We start from the raw sequence: 18,846 nt of genomic DNA, 5'->3' as shown, positions 1-18,846 counted from the left end.
GGTTGGGTGGAGCAGTCAAAGGCTAATGCCGTGTTCATGAAGTAGGACAAGTGAGGAAAATTCCTGCAGCTCTCTCTGGTAACAAAAGCAAAATCCTGGAATCTCGGCATCTGTGGAATGAATAGTTAGCAGCTTCCGCCTGACGCAGGTGATAGTGGGTTTGGGACCACTCGCAGGCAGAAGGGATGAGGTCAGCACAACAACATGATCTGAAGGGCTTGTGCCTCTGCTGTACTGTTTGATGTTCTTAGTAAAATGGTACAAAGCCAGTCTCAGTGCCTCTAATATTACTGTTCACTGTAGATTACAATCAAAGATATGCGCAGGGAATATGCGCCGGGATCCTCTGCAAATCTGAACATTGAAATGGGAGACAGCGGGAAGGTGTGCTTGGTTGCTGTCGATAGTGCAATCTACATCCTCAACAAAAAGAACAAACTTACACAAAGCAAGGTAGGTGTAGGTTTTGGATCATTGTCACACCGTGGATTGTTCTGGTGTGAAAAAATAATGATAAAAAATAATTTATAGAGCACTTTTCATACAGATGATGTAGCTCAACGTGATTTAAAACTGGATAAAAGTACAAACATGAAAGTAAAATTTAAAAAAAAAGAAATCTCCATCATGTGGTATCAGAGAAGGGTCTCCAGCTCTAAGTTGCCATACATGGTGCTATCATAATGTAGGAGAAGGCCATTCAGCCCATTGAGTCTGTTCTGCCATTCTGCAAGATCATGGCAGATCTTCCAATTCAGTGTTACCTCCTGCAATACCCTTCCATCCGTGGATATCCAGAGATGTGTCAGTCACCGGTCTGACTGCCGGTGACTGTCAGTGACTGAGTCTCCCCGTCCCTCTGGGGTAGAGAATTTCAACCATTCTTCACTGACTTGGTAAATGGCATTCTCCTATCCTAAATCATGAACAGCCTGCTCCTAATTCTGGGGTGGAGTCTCCTCTCCTAGACTCTTTATCCAGAAGATAAGCAACCTCCCTGCATCTATTCTGTTCAACCCTGGACGAATGTCGGTGATACATCCCAGCATCCTTCTAATACGACCTCTGCTCTTATCGGCGTCTACCGTTCCTGAATCAGGCCGTGAGTCCTCACTGCACTCCACCCATTGCAGGTACATCCTCACTGAGGACAAATCGTGCAGTACTCCAGGTGTGGTGTTGCCAATATCCAATGCAAGCACAGGAAGAATTATTTACCTCCTCACCCCTCACATCGACCTCCCACAGTCTTTTTGTAGTAAATGTCAATATTTTACTATCCACCTTAATTCTCCACACACCCCACTCCGTTCTCACCTCTCTGTCTATGGCCTCCTTAATTTTTACAGAATCTGCAACTCAAGCTGAAGTCCTCACTTTCTGAATGAACATCTTCCCTAAGTCAATATCAATTTCTACAAACCAACCTCAGGTATCTTGCTTTCTCTGTATGAGAATGGGCCATTTCTGCTGTAAGTCATCCACCTCTGATATTGGCTCTGATTTACCTCTCTCTCTTCGTCTAGCCCATAGGGTATCAGCCACTGGTAACTGGTTTACTGTTGTCATAATTACTGAGATACAGTAAAAAGACTTTCGTTTCATGCCATGCAGATGGATCTCTGCATTCATAAGTACACGAAGGAAGTATAAAAGAAAATGAAACAGAAAATGAAAAGTTCTACAAAAGATAGTGGATTTGGCCCAGTATAACATGGGTAAAGCCCTCCAAACCACTGAGCACATCTATATGAAACACTGTTGTAGGAGCAAATCATACACCATCAGAGATCCTCACCACCCAGGCCATGCTCTTTTCTTGAATCAGGACTTGTACCACCAGGTTCAAGAACAGTTACTACCCTTCAACCATCAGGCTCTTGAACAAAAGGGAATAGCTACATTCACTTGCCCGTACAAGGAGAAGTTCCCACAACTAATATTCTCTCTTTAAGGACTCTTTATTGTGTTATTTATTTTTGTTTTTGTTTTTGTTATTTATTGGTATTTATTTATATTTGCATTTGCACAGTTAGGCTGACTTCTGCACACTAGTAGATCTTTCTTTGAACCTGTTATAGTTACGATTCTATAGATTTGCTGAGTATGCCCACAGGAAAATGAATTTCAAGGCTGAATGTGGTGACTGTTATGTACACTGATAATACATTTTCCTTTGACTTTGACCTTTCCACTCAGATCACATCTCCAGCACTCTCTTTCCCTTTCCAGCCTTTACATAAAAAACTATAAAGCATTTTGATTTATGATGCACAGAAAAAGGAAATGGGAACTGTAAATTCAAAGCAGTGATAAATAATTTCAAATGTATTGAAAGCTACAAATAATTGATTTAATTGGAGTAAAAACAATTTTCATCAACAATTTTGGACTGTACATTAGTAGCCCAACTATTCACTACTGCATTGATTTTTCATCATTCAGTGATCTGGACAGGCTTGGAGCAGTGATATCAGCTTCTCTGCATCAGGCTGAATGTCACTTGGGAGTCTCAGATCCCCATGTTCAGGAATTTGCAGTCTGTTTCACTGCTTTGAAAGAAGTTGTGTGACTGCACTAAAACTGCTCTCCAATAAATATGATATTAGAAAGGCAATTCTAAAAACACCATGATCTTTCTTTCGGCAAACACGAAGAAATCTGTAGACGCTGGAAATTCAAGCAACACACACAAAATGCTGGTGGAATGCAGCATGCCAGGCAGCATCTGTAGGGAGAAGCGCTGTTGATGTTTCTGGCCAAGACCAGGTTTCACAGCACATGATTGATTTAAGAGACTGTCACCAAAAGTCTTGATATGACTTTTTTGTATCTTGGCTTCAGCTTAAAGTCATTGTGTAGCATGATCAGTCCTTCCTCCATCCTTCCTATTAATTCCTCATTATAAGTGTCCAGGAGTGGATTACCCAATCTGGAATTTGAGTCAAGAGAAGATCCTGAAATCTTTCTGACATGTCTTTATGCAACCCACCCAGGTGGGCAAAGTACACTTGAAGATCATCAGCTGGTATTCTATCTCTTCCAACTCAGAGAGGCTCAGAAATTGGAAAAGATCATGCAAGCCAATAAGATTAACTTGGTCAGAAATGTGGAGACGACTGATTTGACTTTGATAAGTTTCACATTAATTTCCTTGCAATTAAAGATTCATTCCATCAAATTTAGTGAGTAATTCTGACAAATAAGCAATGCTCATATTCTTGAGTTGATTACTGAATGGAGACTTCAAAGAATTTATCTAAGTTTCAAAAAGCGCATAAAAGCATCTCAGGCAGTTTCGTTTTGAGAGCCACCTGACTTCTGTGCTCAACAGCAAGCATTAAAACTGTTCATCATTCTCAGTGCAATTTCTCTAAATAGCTGAGAATGAAAAGCATGGGACTTGATTTCATATGACGCTGTGATAACAGTATTTAATGATTGTGTAGCCGATCACTGAAGTTTGTCAATTACACAGTGAATGGTAAATATGCCAGGTACAGCTGTTTCAAGAAAGTAATAATCCTTGGTGACATCCTGTCAGTGATGATGCCTCATCTGTTGAACAAGCAAGAATGTTGGCAAGCGGAATGTCCTCTTTGAAAAATTGTTCAACAACCAAAAGTATTGACTCTCCCTTTATACATGTTACCTTGCAAATAATCAAGTTCATATTTCAAAATTGAAAGTAAATTTATGATCAAAACACATATACAGCCTTGAGCTTCATTTTCTTGTGGGCATTCACAACAAAAAAAAAGCAAGAAACACAATGGAATCAATGAAAGACCACACCCAGTAGGTCGGGCAAACAATCGATGTGCCAAAAAAGCAAGCTGTGCAAATACAGAATGAAAGAGAAAATGTAATAATAAATAATATCGAGAACATGAGCTGAAAAGTCTTGAAAGTTAGCCCATAGTTTGTGGGAACAGATCAGAGATGGGGCAAGTGAAGTTGTGCCCTCTTGTTCAAGAGTGATAACTGTTCCTGAACCTTGTATTTAGGTCCTGAGGCTGCTGTACCTTGGTGGCAGCAGTGGGAAGAGGACATGGCCTGGATGTGGGGGTGGGGGTGGGGGGGAATTCCTTGATGATGAATGCTGCTTTCCTGCAACGGAGCTCCATATAGATGTGCTCAGTTGTGAGGAGGGCTTTACCCACGATGAACTAGGCTCTATACACAATTGTTCGTAGGAGTTTCCAGTCAAGGGCATTGGTATTTCCATGCCAGGCCATGATGCAAACAGTAAATATACCTTCCACCACACAATTTGTCAAAGGTTTAGATAATACGCGAATCTTCATAAACCTCTTCAAAAGTAGAGGCACTGCTGTGCTTTTTTCGTAATAATACCCATGTGTTAGACCGAGGACAGGACCTCAGAAATGACAATACTCAGGAATTTAAAGTTGCCTTTCCACCTCTGATCGCCCAATAAGGACTGGCTCACAAACCTCTGTTTCCTCCTCCTGAAGTCAATAATCAGCTCCATTGTCTTGCTGGCCATAATATCAACTTCTATGAAGTGAACATAACCAAGAAATAAAGATTTGTTGCCCAGCAAAGTTGACTCATCCAAATGCGGAGCAAATTCTGTTGTCCTCAGCATATGTCTTCCACATTCTCAGAAATTTCATCTACTCATCTTTGAACGGAGTTGTTGCTTAACAGAATCATTTTATTCATCTGCTCTGGTGATTGTTTCTAATTGAATGGGGCTTTCCAGAATGAACAATGAGCAATGAAGTGTTGTATGAAGCTATCACATACCCCGTGAAGGGTTAAAGAACCAGCAGAAATAGAAAACATCGTGGAGTCTGATATTGCTATTAACTAATGCTATTTATTAGTAACTACACAATACAGTGATAAAAATGCAGAAATATCAAACAGGTTAGCAATGACTTTTTTATATCTATAGATAGATATTATATATATGTGTGTGTGTGTGTGTGTGTGTGTGTGTGTGTGTGTGTGTGTGGCAATAGGAAAACCAAGCTTCATCAAGCCTAGGGGTGAATGGAAATGGATACAGTCTTACAATAATGAGTGAAGTTCAGTTCAGTTCGTGGTATTGAGTCAAGTAGTGATGGGGGGGGGAGGGAGGGAGAGAGAGAGAGAGAGAGAGAGAAAATTTTGGGTCTTCAGGTAAGCTGAACCCGTCAATTGTCCCGTTGTCCTCCGAAGTCCTTTGGAAGTCACCGACTGTGACCACAACAAAGGGGACCATTCTTCTGTGGTGGAATTATTAACCCAGGTGAGGGTTAGACACATGAATAACTCCCCACTGGTCACCCCCTTTCCACACTGCGAGAGCCACTGATCAATCCGACTGATGGATCCTCCAAAACCTACCATTTCTGTGGGCACAACAAAGCTTATTCAGTGTCCAAAACCATGTGTCTATTGGTCTATCAGCTGACCTTCTATTTATCTCACTGTGCTGAACACCATCTGTCCATCAAACAGCTCCTCCCTTCTCTCTCTGTAAGAATACAGAAGCTGACAGTTCCCTTGCCAAAAGTGTAAACATGCTTGCAGAGAAGCCATAGCACCATCTCCAAGCAGTCTTTGCCTCTCTCTGTAACAGCTCAAACAGTGTTCAGAAGCCAGTCTCATTCTCCCGATGTTTTAAAGTGACAGTGGACAGAAAATATTAACCCTAGGGGTACATAACAAAGCATGCAACCCATCATTGTTTTGAACTGAAGTCTTTTCTGTTTTGGAACGTTTTCATGAAGTGACTGAAAATAAGCCAAGTTCTTTTTTGCTTTGTTAGAGTATATTCTCTTCAAATGTTAAAGCAGCCTGGATGGTTTCATTGCCTCATTTGAAAAAACTTTTTCACACAACAGACACATTGGCTTCTGTTGGTTGTTTGGTGCTGGTTCTTTCTATTTCCTTGTGTAAGAAGTATCTCAAAACTAAAACACTAACTCTGTTTCCTGGCTGGTGGCATGTTTCCAGCGCTTTGTGTTTCAATGTTAAATTAACTTGTTCTAAGCAAATCAGCATTTGGCCGTCCTTCATACTTGTCCAAATGGAAAAGCGGAAAATGTCAGCAACATTCAGCAGTCAGGCAGCATGTCAGGAGGGAGCAGCTGAGTTACTGTTTCAGTGTGAACTAGAACAGCAAGCTTTATGGGAACATTGTGGCAGACAGTTGTTAGAATTGCTTCCTGTGGCAGCAGAGGACTGGGTTCAATCCCAATCTCCATGTTCTTCCTGTGTCCGCACGCATTTTCCCCAGGTGCTCTGCTTTCCTCCTACATTCCAAAGACGTGCCAGTTGGTGGACTGACTGGCCACTACAAGTTACCCCGGTGTTTTGTTGAGTGATAGAAACTGAAGGAATAGTGACGGGAATGTGGGTAGAATAAAAAATGGGCTTGAAGAAAGATTAGTGGTTGAAGTCAGCATGGACGAAAGGCAGAAGGGCCTGTTTCCATCTACATCTGTCTATGGCCCTGATCAGAGTTAGCTGAGAGCTTCCTTCATTAACAATAATGACTACCTTCACCGAAGCTTTTTAAGGTATCATGAGACTGTGAAAAACACAATGATATTACTGTTCTCTTCTCACCCCTTTGGGAAATATGTCTCCGTTCAGGTCTTTGAACAGATGAACTCTTATGACCTTGGCTGCAGCTTTGGAGGAGGGGCTGATAGTGCTCATGTCTTCATGGATGCCGGACTGACCTTTATTTCCAGTGCCGCCACCTCTAAGCTCCGGGATGGTAAGTCAAGTCAATGAAGGATATGGTGGCTTCAGTTTGTGTTAACGGAAACAAGTAAGCATTGATAGGAATCCATAACAACTTCTGTGAAAAATTCAGCATCCGAGGTTCCAGACTGTTGTATGTTAATTCCATTGAAATTCAATTGCACTTCAATTCATGTTGCTCAATAGTGTAATAAATTTTCTGTGATCACGGTGAGTTTAAAGGGAGGGGAAAACCTACAAGAATTCTCGATCCTGGTTCCAAACCCACCCATGTTCCTGACTCTAGAAGTACATATCCCAGCTCACACTCTGTACTAATGAGTGAGCCAGATGTCGGTCCATCAGATTTTCCAAACAATCAGATAGAACAAAGAACAGTACAGCACAGGAAAAGGTTTTTCAGCCCACAATATCTGTGTCAAACACAATCCCAAATTAAACAAATTTTATACTGTCTGTACAAGATCCACATTGTTGGCCTCTATTCATATTCACATGTCTACCTTCTTAAACACTTAGCATATTTCTTCTCCACATGCCCTGTGCATCTTCTTTCAAATGCATGTCCCCTAGTCTAGCATTTGACATTTCTACCTTGGCAAAATGATTCTGAATTAGGTTTTCCTTCATTATTCAGACATCTGCTGAATGATGCCGAGGTGGCTGACGCAGATACACAGCGGTGTTCCGAACACTTTTAGACCAGGGTATGGAGACTATGCATCATGTGGAGACAGAGTTTAATTTGGTATTGTGTTTGACGCAGACATTGTGGGCTGTAGGTTGTGTTTCTATTCTTCTGTTCTATGATTTGGTACAGGACGGGGAGGAAGAGAAAATTGACCAGGTACGGTATACTGCTGGATAGCTCTAGCCTGGAGGTTTCGGAATTCTAATTCACTGTCATTGCTTCCTGACAGGGTACTTTTGCAAATCAGACAGCAAGAGGACAAAGCGATCACTTGATATCCAAGCACAGTACATGGGAAAATGTAAGGAAGGAGCCAGAATACGATCGACTCATCAAAACACCAAAATCTATTAAAACATAAGAGCATAAGAACATAAGATCTGGGAGCAGAATTGGGCCATTCGGTCCATCAAGTCTGCTCCACCAATCCAAAGAGGCTGATGTATTATCCCTCTCAACCCCACTGTCCTGGCTACCCCCGTAACACTGACTAATCAAGAACCTATCAACCTCCACCTTAAATGTAGCCGATGATTTGGTCTGCACAGCCATCTGTGGCAATGAATTCCACAGATTCACCACCCTCTGGCTAAAGAAATATTCTCTCATCTCTGTTCTAAATGGATGTACCTCAATTCTGAGGCTGTGCCCTTTGGTCCTGGACTCACCTACTATAGAAAACATCCTCTCCACATCCACTCTATTCAGCTCTTTCAATACTCAATAAGTTTCAATAAGATCTCCCCTCATTCTACTAAACTCCAGTGAGCTCAGGCCCACTGACAAGTAAAAATAAATTGGATATCCAAAATAAACAAAAGGTGCTGGAAATACTCAGCAGGTCAGGCAGCATCTGAGTGAGAGTGTGAGAATTGTTCCATCAGAACTGTTCTCTCCTGAAATGCGAGCTCCTCACAAACCTGCTCCTGCAACCCACTGTTGCCCTCTGTTGCGATTTTCACTTTAATCTTCCCCCCTCCCATCAATCTTCCTATCACTCTTCCTCTTTTGTACCTACTTATCACCTGCCAGTTCTTGCTCTACTCCTGTAAACTAGCTATCACCCCTCTTCACCCTGTCCAGATTCAGGATCTCTCCACCTGAAGGGTCAACTGCCAGTATCCCTCCACAGATACCCGTTGTGTTCCTCCAGCAGCTCATTTTGTTTGTGATCCAGATTACGGCATGTGGGATCTTGTCGAAAGCCTCTCTAAAACCCACTTCAATTTCTTGACCTTCCCTTACATTTTATTTAATCCACATTCACATATTCAATCAAATTGTTTGGGCAGGATACTTCTTAATGAAGCCATGAGCATGTTCTTTGAGTTATAGAGCAAGGAAAGCAGGCCATTCAGCCCAACTCATCTATGCTGGGCAAGCTGCCTAGCTGATTTTTCTGTTTTTGGCCCATATCCTGCTAAATCTCTCTTATCCATGTAACTGTCCAAATGTCTTTTAAATGTTGCAGGTGGTCCTGCCTCCACCACCTCCTCTGGCAACTTGATGCAATTACTCAACACCCTCTGTTGCCTCTTATGTCCCCTTTAAATCATTCCTTTCTCAGTTAAAATCTACACCCACTAGTTTTAGACTCTCTATTGAATAGTGTCTCTTCACCTTATCTATGCTCCTCATTTTTATAAACTTCTAAAAGTTCACTCCGTACCCTCACACTCCAGGAAGTAAAGCCCCATAGCTTATCCAGCCTCTCCTTGTCACTGAAACCCTAAAGATCTAATAACATGCTTACAAATGTTACTAGAAGTTACTAGCATGGGTGGAACATTGGCTGGTCGGCAGAAAACAGAGACTGGGAATAAAGGAATCCTATTCTGGCTGGCTGCCGGTTGCCAGTGGAGTTCCACAGGGGTCAGTGTTGGGACCATTGCTTTTTGCAATGTGTGTCAATGAGTTGGACTATGGTATTGATGGATTTGTGGCTAAATTTGCAAATGATACAAAGATAGGTGGAGGAGCGGGTAGTGTTGAGGAAACAGAGAGCCTGCAGAGAGGAATGGGCAAAAATGGCAAATGAAATGCAATGTTAGAAAATGTATGGTCATGCATTTTGGTGGAAGAAATAAATGGGCAGACTATTATTTAGATGGGGAGAGAATTCAAAGTACAGAGATGCAAAGGCTCTTGGAAGTCCTTGTGCAGGATACACTGAAGGTTAACCTCCAGGTTGAGTTAGTAGTGAAAAAGGCAAATGCAAAGTTGGCATTCATTTCTAGAGGTATAGGGTATAAGAGGAGGGATGTGATGTTGAGTCTCTATAAGGCACTCGGGAGACTACCTCACTACAGGAAGGACATGGAAGACATAGAAAGTGTGCGGAGGAGATTTACAAGGCTGTTGCCTGGATTGGGGAGCATGCCATATGAGAATAGGCTAAGTGAACTTGTCCTTTTCTCCTCGGAGAGACAGAGGATGAGAGGTGACCTGATGGAGGTGTACAAGATAATGAGAGGCATTGATCGTGTGGATAGCCAGAGGCTTTTTCCCAGGGCTGAAATGGCTAGCACGTGAGGGCATATTTTTAAGGTGCTTGGAAGTAGGTACAGAGGAGATGTCAGGGATAAGTTTTTTACGCAGAGACTAGTGAGTGCATGGAATGGGCTGCCAGTGGCGATGGTGGAGATGGAAATTTAAAATAGGGTCATTTAAGAGGCTCCTGGATTGATACATGGAGCTTAGAAAAATAGAGGGCTATGGGTAAGCTAGGTAGTTCTATGGTAAAGACATGTTCGGCACAGCTTTGTGGGCCGAAGGGCCTGTATTGTGCTGTAGGTTTTTTATGTTTCTATGTTTACACTTGGAGTATTGTGTGCAGTTCTGGGCTCCTTATTTTAGAAAGGATACACTGATATTGGAGAGGGTTTAGAGAAGATTCATAAGAATGATTCCAGGAATGAAAGGGTTACCGCATGAGGAACATCTGGGAGCTCTTGGGCTGTATTCCCTGGAATTCAGGAGGATGAGGGAGGGATTTCATAGAAACATTTCAAATGTTAAAAGGTCTAAGCAGATTAGACATGGCAAATTCTCACATTTTGAATTTTTTCAATGATTTTAAGTTCCCTGGCCCCCACCGCCTTATTTTCACCATGGATGTCCAGTCCCTATATACATCCATCCCCCACCTGGACGGTCTCAAAGCTTTTCGCTGCTTTTTGGATTCCAGACCTAACCAATTCTCCTCTATCACCACTCTCCTCTGTCGAGCGGAATTAGTTCTTACTCTCAATAATTTCTCCTTTGGCTCCTCCCACTTCCTCCAAACCAAGGGTGTAGCCATGGGCACCCGCATGGGTCCCAGTTATGCCCGCCTTTTTGTTGGCTTTGTGGAACAGTCCATGTTCCAACTCTATACCGGTATCCGTCCCCCCCTTCTCCTTCGCTACATCGATGACTGCATTGGCGCTGCCTCCTGCACACATGCCGAGCTCGTTGATTTCATTAACTTTGCCTCCAACTTTCACCCTGCTCTCAAATTTACCTGGTCCATTTCTGACACCTCCCTCCCCTTTCTTGATCTTTCTGTCTCCATCTCTGGAGATGGCTTATCTACTGATATCTACTATAAGCCTACAGACTCTCACAGCTATCTGGACTATTCCTCTTCCCACCCTGTCTCTTGCAAAGATGCTATCCCCTTCTCACAATTCCTCTGTCTCCGCAGCATCTGCTCTCAGGATGAGGCTTTTCATTCCAGGACAAAGGAGATGTCTTCCTTTTTTAAACAAAGGGGCTTCCCTTCTTCCACCATCAACTCTGCTCTCAAACACATCTCTCCCATCTGCCCTCACATTCCCACACATCTGCCCTCACCCCATCGGCCCACGACCCCACTCGGGATAGGGTTCCCCTAGTACTCACCTACCACCCCACCAGCCTCCAGGTCCAACGTATAATTCTCGATAACTTTCGCCACCTCCAACGGGATCCCATTGTGTGGCCTTTTATATATTGGTGAGACCCGACGCAGACTGGGAGACTGTTTTGCTGAACACCTACGCTCGGTCCGCCAGAGAAAGCAGGATCTCCCAGTGGCCACACATTTTAATTCCACATCCCATTCCCATTCTGATATGTCTATCCATAGCCTCCTCTACTGTCAAGATGAATCCACACTCAGGTTGGAGGAGCAACACCTTATGTACTAGCTGGTGGAATGAATGGAATGATGGAATATTGACTTCTCTAACTTCCGTTAATAACCCTCCTCCCCTTCTTACCCCATCCCTGACATATTTAGTTTTTTTTTTATCTCTCTCTCTGCCCATCACCCTGCCTGTTCTCCATCTCCCTCTGGTGCTCCCCCTTCCCCCCTTCTTTCTCTCGAGGCATCCTGTCCCATGATCCTTTCACTTCTCCAGCTCTGTATCACTTTTGCCAATCACTTTTCCAGCTCTTAGCTTCATCCCACTTCACCCGGACTTCTCCTATCTTTTTGCATTTCCCCTCCCCCACTACTTTCAAATCTCTTAGTTTCTCTCCTTTCAGTTAGTCCTGACGAAGGATCTCAGCCCGAAACGTCGACAGTGCTTCTCCCTATAGATGCTGCCTGGCCTGCTGTGTTCCACCAGCATCTTGTGTGTGTTGTTTAGTTATGGCAAAGTTATTTCCCATGGTAGGGGATTCTAGGACTAGAGGGCATGACTTCAGGATTGTAGGACGTCCTTTTAGAACTGAGATGCGGAGAAATTATTTTAGTCAGAGGGTGGTAAATCTGTGGAATTTGTTGCCACGAGCAGCTGTGGAGGCCCAGTCATTGGCTGTATTCAAGGCACAGATAGATAGGTTCTTGATTAGCCAGGGCATCAAAGGGTATGGGGTGAAAGCATGGGATGGGGACGACTGGAAGAATTGGATCAGCCCATGATTGAATGGCAGAGCAGACTCGATGGGCCAAATGGCCTACTTCTGCTCCTATATCTTATGGTCTTAAATCAGTTTTGTTTTCTTTCCTGGTTACTGACATCCTTTCTGCAGCAGGGTGACCAGCACTATACACAGTACTCCAAATGTGACCTTACCAACATGTTGAACATCTGTAATATGACATCCCAACTCTTGTACTCAGTATCCTAAATGATCAAGTCAAACATTCCAAATGCCTTCTTCACCACCCTTGCCCATGTGGCCACTTTGAGGGAACAAATACTTGCACCAGAGCTCCCCTTTACTCTGACAATCATGAGGCCCCGCCCATTGATTGCTCTGGTCCTGCCCTGATTTGTCTTTCCAAGATACAACTCTTCACATTGACCTGAATTAAACTGCATCTGCCATTCCTCCGCCCACTGATCTTGATCCCAAAAGCAATCTTGGATAATTTTCTTCACTGTCCACATATACAAGACGTGTTAGAGTAACTTGCATACTGACCATCATGACACCCATGTTCTCATCCAAATCATTGATACAAATTATGAAAAGATGTGTGTGCGGCACCATTCCCTGCAATACACCTCTCTTCATCCTGAACCAATTAGTCCAGGGCGAAGAAAGCCAGTGGGGTGCAGAGTGGGTGGCCATTGTTCATTGCCAGTGATGTCCCTGCAAATGTAACAAAGTTCAGGATCATGAACAATTTGCCTTGATGGAGTTGTAGTGGGAGCAATGTAACTTTTCTATGGGCTCAAAGTTAACCTCACCCAAGGATGCATATTGAACTCTTCCTCTCCAAGTTAAACAGCTTTGCACATTACAACATTATTAGCGACTGAACCTCCCGTACCCCCAACACACAATATGTTGAGTCTTAGTCCATACGGGGCAGGATTATACAAGTCCACAGACAGATATTGATGTTGCGAAGAACAGGGGCATGAGCGGACCCCCAGGGTAGGTTTCCACAAATTCCCTCGACCCCCTTGGGCAAATGGTATCACTTCAAATTACAGCTGCATTCTGGTTTGATAGCCCCTCCATACAGAAGATCAGAAGTAGAAGCGTCACCCAACGTGACTTTGTTTTCCCCTCAGTGAGCCTCTACACTGATAAGGTGTTGTACAAGTGCTGCTCGGACGGCATCAACTTGATCCCGATGAAGAAGAGCTGTGAGGAGCGGGCAAAGAGGGTGAAGGAGGAGGAGTGTCGGAAAGCTTTCCTTGACTGCTGCGAGTACGCAGCTGCACTGAGGAAAAACCAGTCCTATGTGGTGAATGCTGTGGGCAGAAGTAAGTGAACTCACCCTGGTCAATGTTTTCTAAAATACACCAGAGGAAAAGGTATTTTATGTTCCTGGGATTTTTCTGCTGGGGAGAAGTCATTTCACTAGAGTTCGGGTGTGGTGGAAATGGGGGTAGGTGGCCAATCAGGTGCCTATTACTGAACAAAAGGTTGGGACAGTGCATATAATCAGACATAATTTCAGCCACCTACACAGCGATGAGCAGTTATTGTAGTCAATGGATATGAATAATGATTGGCCAATGTAGTCATTGTAGTCAACAGATACTAATATTGGCTGAGGATTATATTGCCATCAATTAATATCAGTACTAGATGGGGATTGTAATAATTATAATCAATAGATATCAATACTGGATTGGGATTGTATTGTAGTCAATGGAGTCAGATGTTGGGAGTGGTTTGTAATCAGTATAGGCTGAAGCTATCAGCATTTCATGGTGATAGGAGTCATTTGTAGATGATGGATAATGATATAAGTGTGAATTGTAGAGAATAGATAATGATATGGGTGGGGATTGTAGACAATGGATAGCCATTTGGGTGGGGTTCGTAGACAGTGGATAGCCATATGGGTGGAGTTTGTAGACAATGGATAATGATGTGAGTGAGGATTGTAGACAATGGATAGCAATATGAGTGGGGATTGTAGACAAAGGATAACAATGTGGCTGGGGGATTGTAGACAATGTCTTGTCTTGTTCATACTGCACCAACTGCCATACTGGGCTATCAACATGAAGGAGCAGTATGTGGTTAAGTGCCTTGCTCAAGGACACACACACTGCCTCGGCTGAGACTCGAACTAATGAACTTCAGATCACCAGCCCAAAGCCTTAACCACCGGGCCACGCACCAACATTAGTGATATAGGTGGATTTGTAGACACTGGATAATGATATGGATGTGGATTGTAGACAGTGGATAATGATGTGGATAGGGTTTGTAGACAATGGGTAGTAATGTGGGTGGGGATTGTAGACAATGGATAATGATGTGGGTGGGGTTTGTAGACAATGGGTAGTAATGTGGGCGGGGATTGTAGACAATGGATAATGATGTGGGTGGGGTTTGTAGACAATGAGTAGTGATATGAGTGGGATTGTAGACAATCAATAATGATGTGGGTGGGGTTTGTAGACAATGGATAATGATATTAGTGGGATTATAGACAATGGATAATGATGTGGGTGGGATTGTAGACAATGGATAGTGATTTGGGTGGGGATTGTAGACAGTCAATAGAGATATGGGTTGGGTTTGTAGACAATGGATAGTGATATGAGTGGGATAGTGGACAATGGTTATGAATATCGAATGAGGATTGCAGTCACTAAAAGTAGTGATCAGCATGGGATCAGGATTGTTTTCAGTTGTGGTCAATGTAAACTGATATTGAATGGAAATTAAATTGTAGTTGAAGAATATCGATATCTGAATTGATATTTCAATTGGATAAGTTTGTGGGGTAAGTTTTTTTACTCAGGGGTCGTGGATGCCTGGAATGCCCTGCCTGATATGGTGGTAGAGGCAAACACATTAGAAGCTTTTAAGAGATGCTTAGATAGGCACATGGATGTAAGGAGGATGGAGGGATATGGACATGGTGTAGGTAGGAGGGGTTAGTGTTTGGGAGTTTCTGATTTGCATTTTTGCTGGTTCAGCGCAACATTGTGGGCTGAATGGCCTGCTCCTGAGCTGTATTTGACTACGTTTTACCACTCTTCATACTCTTGTAAGTATTTGATGGGGATTTCAGCCATTATGGTCATTGGGTACCAATATTGAGAACTGATTGTAAGCCAAACTGCTCGCAAGTCAGAAATGAAGAATAGTGTGTGGCAGAGGATCATGGAGACAGTGAAGAGAAGAGAGTGAGCAGGCATGGGGAGAGCTACCACCGAATGCCCTTACTGATTCCGGGATTGGCAGAAAGTATCTATTCAGCACTCCCATCTCTGCTCGGCTCCACCCAGGAACTGACTGATGATGTTTTGGGTGGGGAGAGACACCACAGGGAGATGCCCTGTTGCCACCAGGCTGTAGATGTTGCAGCCCTACTAGAGCTGAAAAATACACATTCCTTCCATCCCGTTGGTATCTCAAACAGTCATTCCTATGCTTGGTGTCCATAAATTGGGTGTCTGTAACCCAGGGAGAACCTGTAATACTGTATGATAACTGTACTGAGGGTATTATTATGATGTCTGCTAAATGGTCGGACAGCACAGAAGGAATCCCCACCAAATATTGATCACCATTCATTACAGAACAATCCCCACCCAGTACTAATATCCATTGAAATCCAAATCCAGTATCAGCATCCATTGACTATAATCCCCATCTAGTGCTCATATCCACTGCCTATAGATACTACAAACTCACCCAACACTGACATCCATGAACCACAATACAATTTCCACCATGTTTTGATAACCATTGACCATGATAATTTTTCATGCTAGAATGCAGAGGAAGTTCAGTCAGACCTGAGATGAATAAGCTTTTGGATATTGGAGAAATAATTGAAGATTAGAGGGAAGTGACACTGTGGTACAAGATCAGCCAAGATCTTTGTGGGCTGCTAGAATAGGGCCGGGGAATGGAATGGAGCATTCAAGCTCTGATTTCTTATTATTATGAATATTTTATTAACTGGCTTTTGGGAGTTATTTCAATTAGCCTATCTATATAGCAGGAATGTTAAAGAATAAAACTGTGAAGCTGTTTTTGAGATGAATTGATTGAAACTACCTGGAAATTAAACTCAGCAATGAAATATTAATTATAGCGTCTGGCAGTGATGAGGACGACTATTTTGATGAGTCTGATGTCAAAATTCGCAGTGTGTTCAAACACAGCTGGCTTTGGACGACGTCTCCTCACATACAGAAAGGGACCTACAGGTACGTCTCCACATTAAGATATGGGCCCACCGTTCTCCGCCTGCCCTGCTCCCTTCCCTCTGCTCTCGTCCGCACCTTCAACCAAGGGGTATGTCACTAGAACACTGAGCCACAGTGGACCAGGCCATTATCTAGCAAGACCTAGTGATTGTACTTCAATATATCGCTCACCATGCTGATGTGTAAATGTATCGCTTCATTCTAGTGCTGCTATTTTTCATCCTTGACAAAAATAGCTGGTTAGGCACGAAGAGGCACAATGACCTTTTCTGGGTCAGTTGGAAACATATACTTGATTCACACCATTTGGTTAACTGCAAGCATGCCGCTCCTACAAGAATAACTGTCCATGGTCCTGATTGCTACTTGTAATGAAACATGGAAAAACGTTGCTTTGCAAGCCATCCATACAAATAATTTCATTGAAAAAAGAGCACATTGAGGCAGACATAGGAGGACAATAACAGAGTGCAGAAATGTTACAGAGAAAGAGAAGTTTGGGCAGACAATAAGTTGCAAGACCATAACGAGGTAGACTGTGATGTTAAGAGCCCATCTTATACTAGGGCACTGTTCATTAACAGAGGGATAGAATTATCTTTGAGCCTGGCAGATGTGCTTCCAAGGGTTTGTATCCTCCACCTGATTTTTGAGTTGGCATGAAGACAGAATGTCTGAAGTGGATTGGGCCTTTGACTACATTGTTTCTGAGGCAGTGAAAAATGTTTGCAGAGTCCATAGTTGGGAGGCTCATCTCTGCACACAACTCTGCAATATCTTTGAATGGCAACTGCTCTGTTTTGGGCAGGATGCTCTCTACAGTGCATCAGTGAAAATTGGTGAAGATTGATGGGGCCATGTTGAATTTCGTTAGCCTGCTGGATGTAGATATACTTCGTTAGCTGTGGTGGTACGTGGTGTTCTGTATTGTCACAGAATACCTAGGAACAGCAGTTCACACTGGCCAGATGTTTTCCATTGCACAATTAAATCTGCATGTTTCCAATGAGGGGACATCAGCTCCCAATGCTGGAATTTTCAGATTTTTTACACCCTTCCTATTCCCTTTCATCATCATTTTCAATGATCCATTTCCAATTGATTTCATTGATTCTGGCTGATTTGGCTAGCCTTTCCCCACTTCCCATTAGACCTGGCCCAAGGCTACAGGCATCTGTACTTCATTGCTTTTCCAGTAAAGAACTTGTTTCTTCTGGTCAGTTCCAAGCTGCTCGAGCCACTGGCAGGGCTCAGCTTACCTTCGTTCACAGATAAGTCATTTCCTGAATTTGCAATATCCAGTCAATATCAGAGTTTCCCCTGAGAGCACAGTGGGAGGTGTTTCTCAGGAAGGACAGCTGTTCACGAAGGCTGCTCACCAAACCCTCTCCCCACGCCCACCAGACTTTCTCAAGGGAAAATACTGATGGGTAATAGATGCTGGACTTACAGGAATCCCAAGGTGGTTTACAGCTTTGCAATAAATTTATCTTTCATGGTCTCCTGAATGCTAATGCAATAATGACCAAGCAGAGGTCAACAGATTCTTGGGACGTGAGAGGAAATGAGGGTAGTGGGGGTAAACAGGAAAGTGGAAACAATTGTATCATCAATGTTCTTATTTAGTGGTGGAATGGGCTAGAGGGACCGAGTGGCCTACTCCTTCTAAATTTTGTAAATAGTGGAAGTTGGTGAAGCGGAAAACACTCTGATGGGAGGAGGTAATTTTCAGATGTGAGCTCACCAGAGAGATCGTACCTCCTTCTCTGCACTGTTATAGAGTTGAAGAACAATATAGCATGGATACACACCATATGGCCCAACAAGTTCTTGCTGTACAAAGCACCCACCCAACTAGCCCCAATTACCTGCATTTGAGGACCCTCTGTTCTATTCCACTCTCCTGTATCCTGTCATTCATAGTTTTAAGTCCTCCACTGGTTTGACTTTCCAAAATGCATCGCGACTCACTAACCTGTACGAAATCCACTTGCCACTCCTCAATCACTTCTCAAACAGATTGAGAATCCTTGCTAATGTAATTCTTTGCTAAAGTGAGTTACCTGGAGTTCATATAGAGTCTGAACCATACCCAGGCAGAAGGTGAGGTGCTTTTCCTCAAGTGTAGTAATGCATCCAACACATGCTGAGAGGCAAGGATTTCAAACAGCAGCCATATCAATTTTAATTCTCCACCCCTATGCCACTCTGACTTCCTGTGCTGTGATACTGAGGGCCAAAACAACTTGAGGAAGAGCACCTCACCTTCTGACTAGGCACAGTTCAACCTCCATATGAACTTCAGGTAACTCACTTTCTGTG

The 18,846-nt window shown here is 43.1% G+C and overlaps 1 protein-coding gene across 1 annotated transcript in view; it reads left to right on the top strand.

Moving 5' to 3' along the window:
• The window catches only part of LOC132394482 (complement C4-B-like), a 101,469-nt gene that overhangs the window by 27,111 nt on the left and 55,512 nt on the right, over positions 1 to 18,846 (top strand). The window contains exons 12-16 of the mRNA XM_059970690.1: positions 304 to 453; positions 6,613 to 6,739; positions 7,647 to 7,718; positions 13,411 to 13,605; positions 16,410 to 16,524. Of these exons, the coding sequence (XP_059826673.1) occupies positions 304 to 453; positions 6,613 to 6,739; positions 7,647 to 7,718; positions 13,411 to 13,605; positions 16,410 to 16,524 (659 nt within the window). The remainder of the gene's footprint in view (positions 1 to 303; positions 454 to 6,612; positions 6,740 to 7,646; positions 7,719 to 13,410; positions 13,606 to 16,409; positions 16,525 to 18,846) is intronic.

The sequence above is a fragment of the Hypanus sabinus genome, chromosome 5, assembly GCF_030144855.1.
Source record: "Hypanus sabinus isolate sHypSab1 chromosome 5, sHypSab1.hap1, whole genome shotgun sequence".
Classification (NCBI taxonomy): Eukaryota; Metazoa; Chordata; class Chondrichthyes; order Myliobatiformes; family Dasyatidae; genus Hypanus; species Hypanus sabinus.
This window is presented reverse-complemented; position numbering and strand designations above follow the sequence as displayed.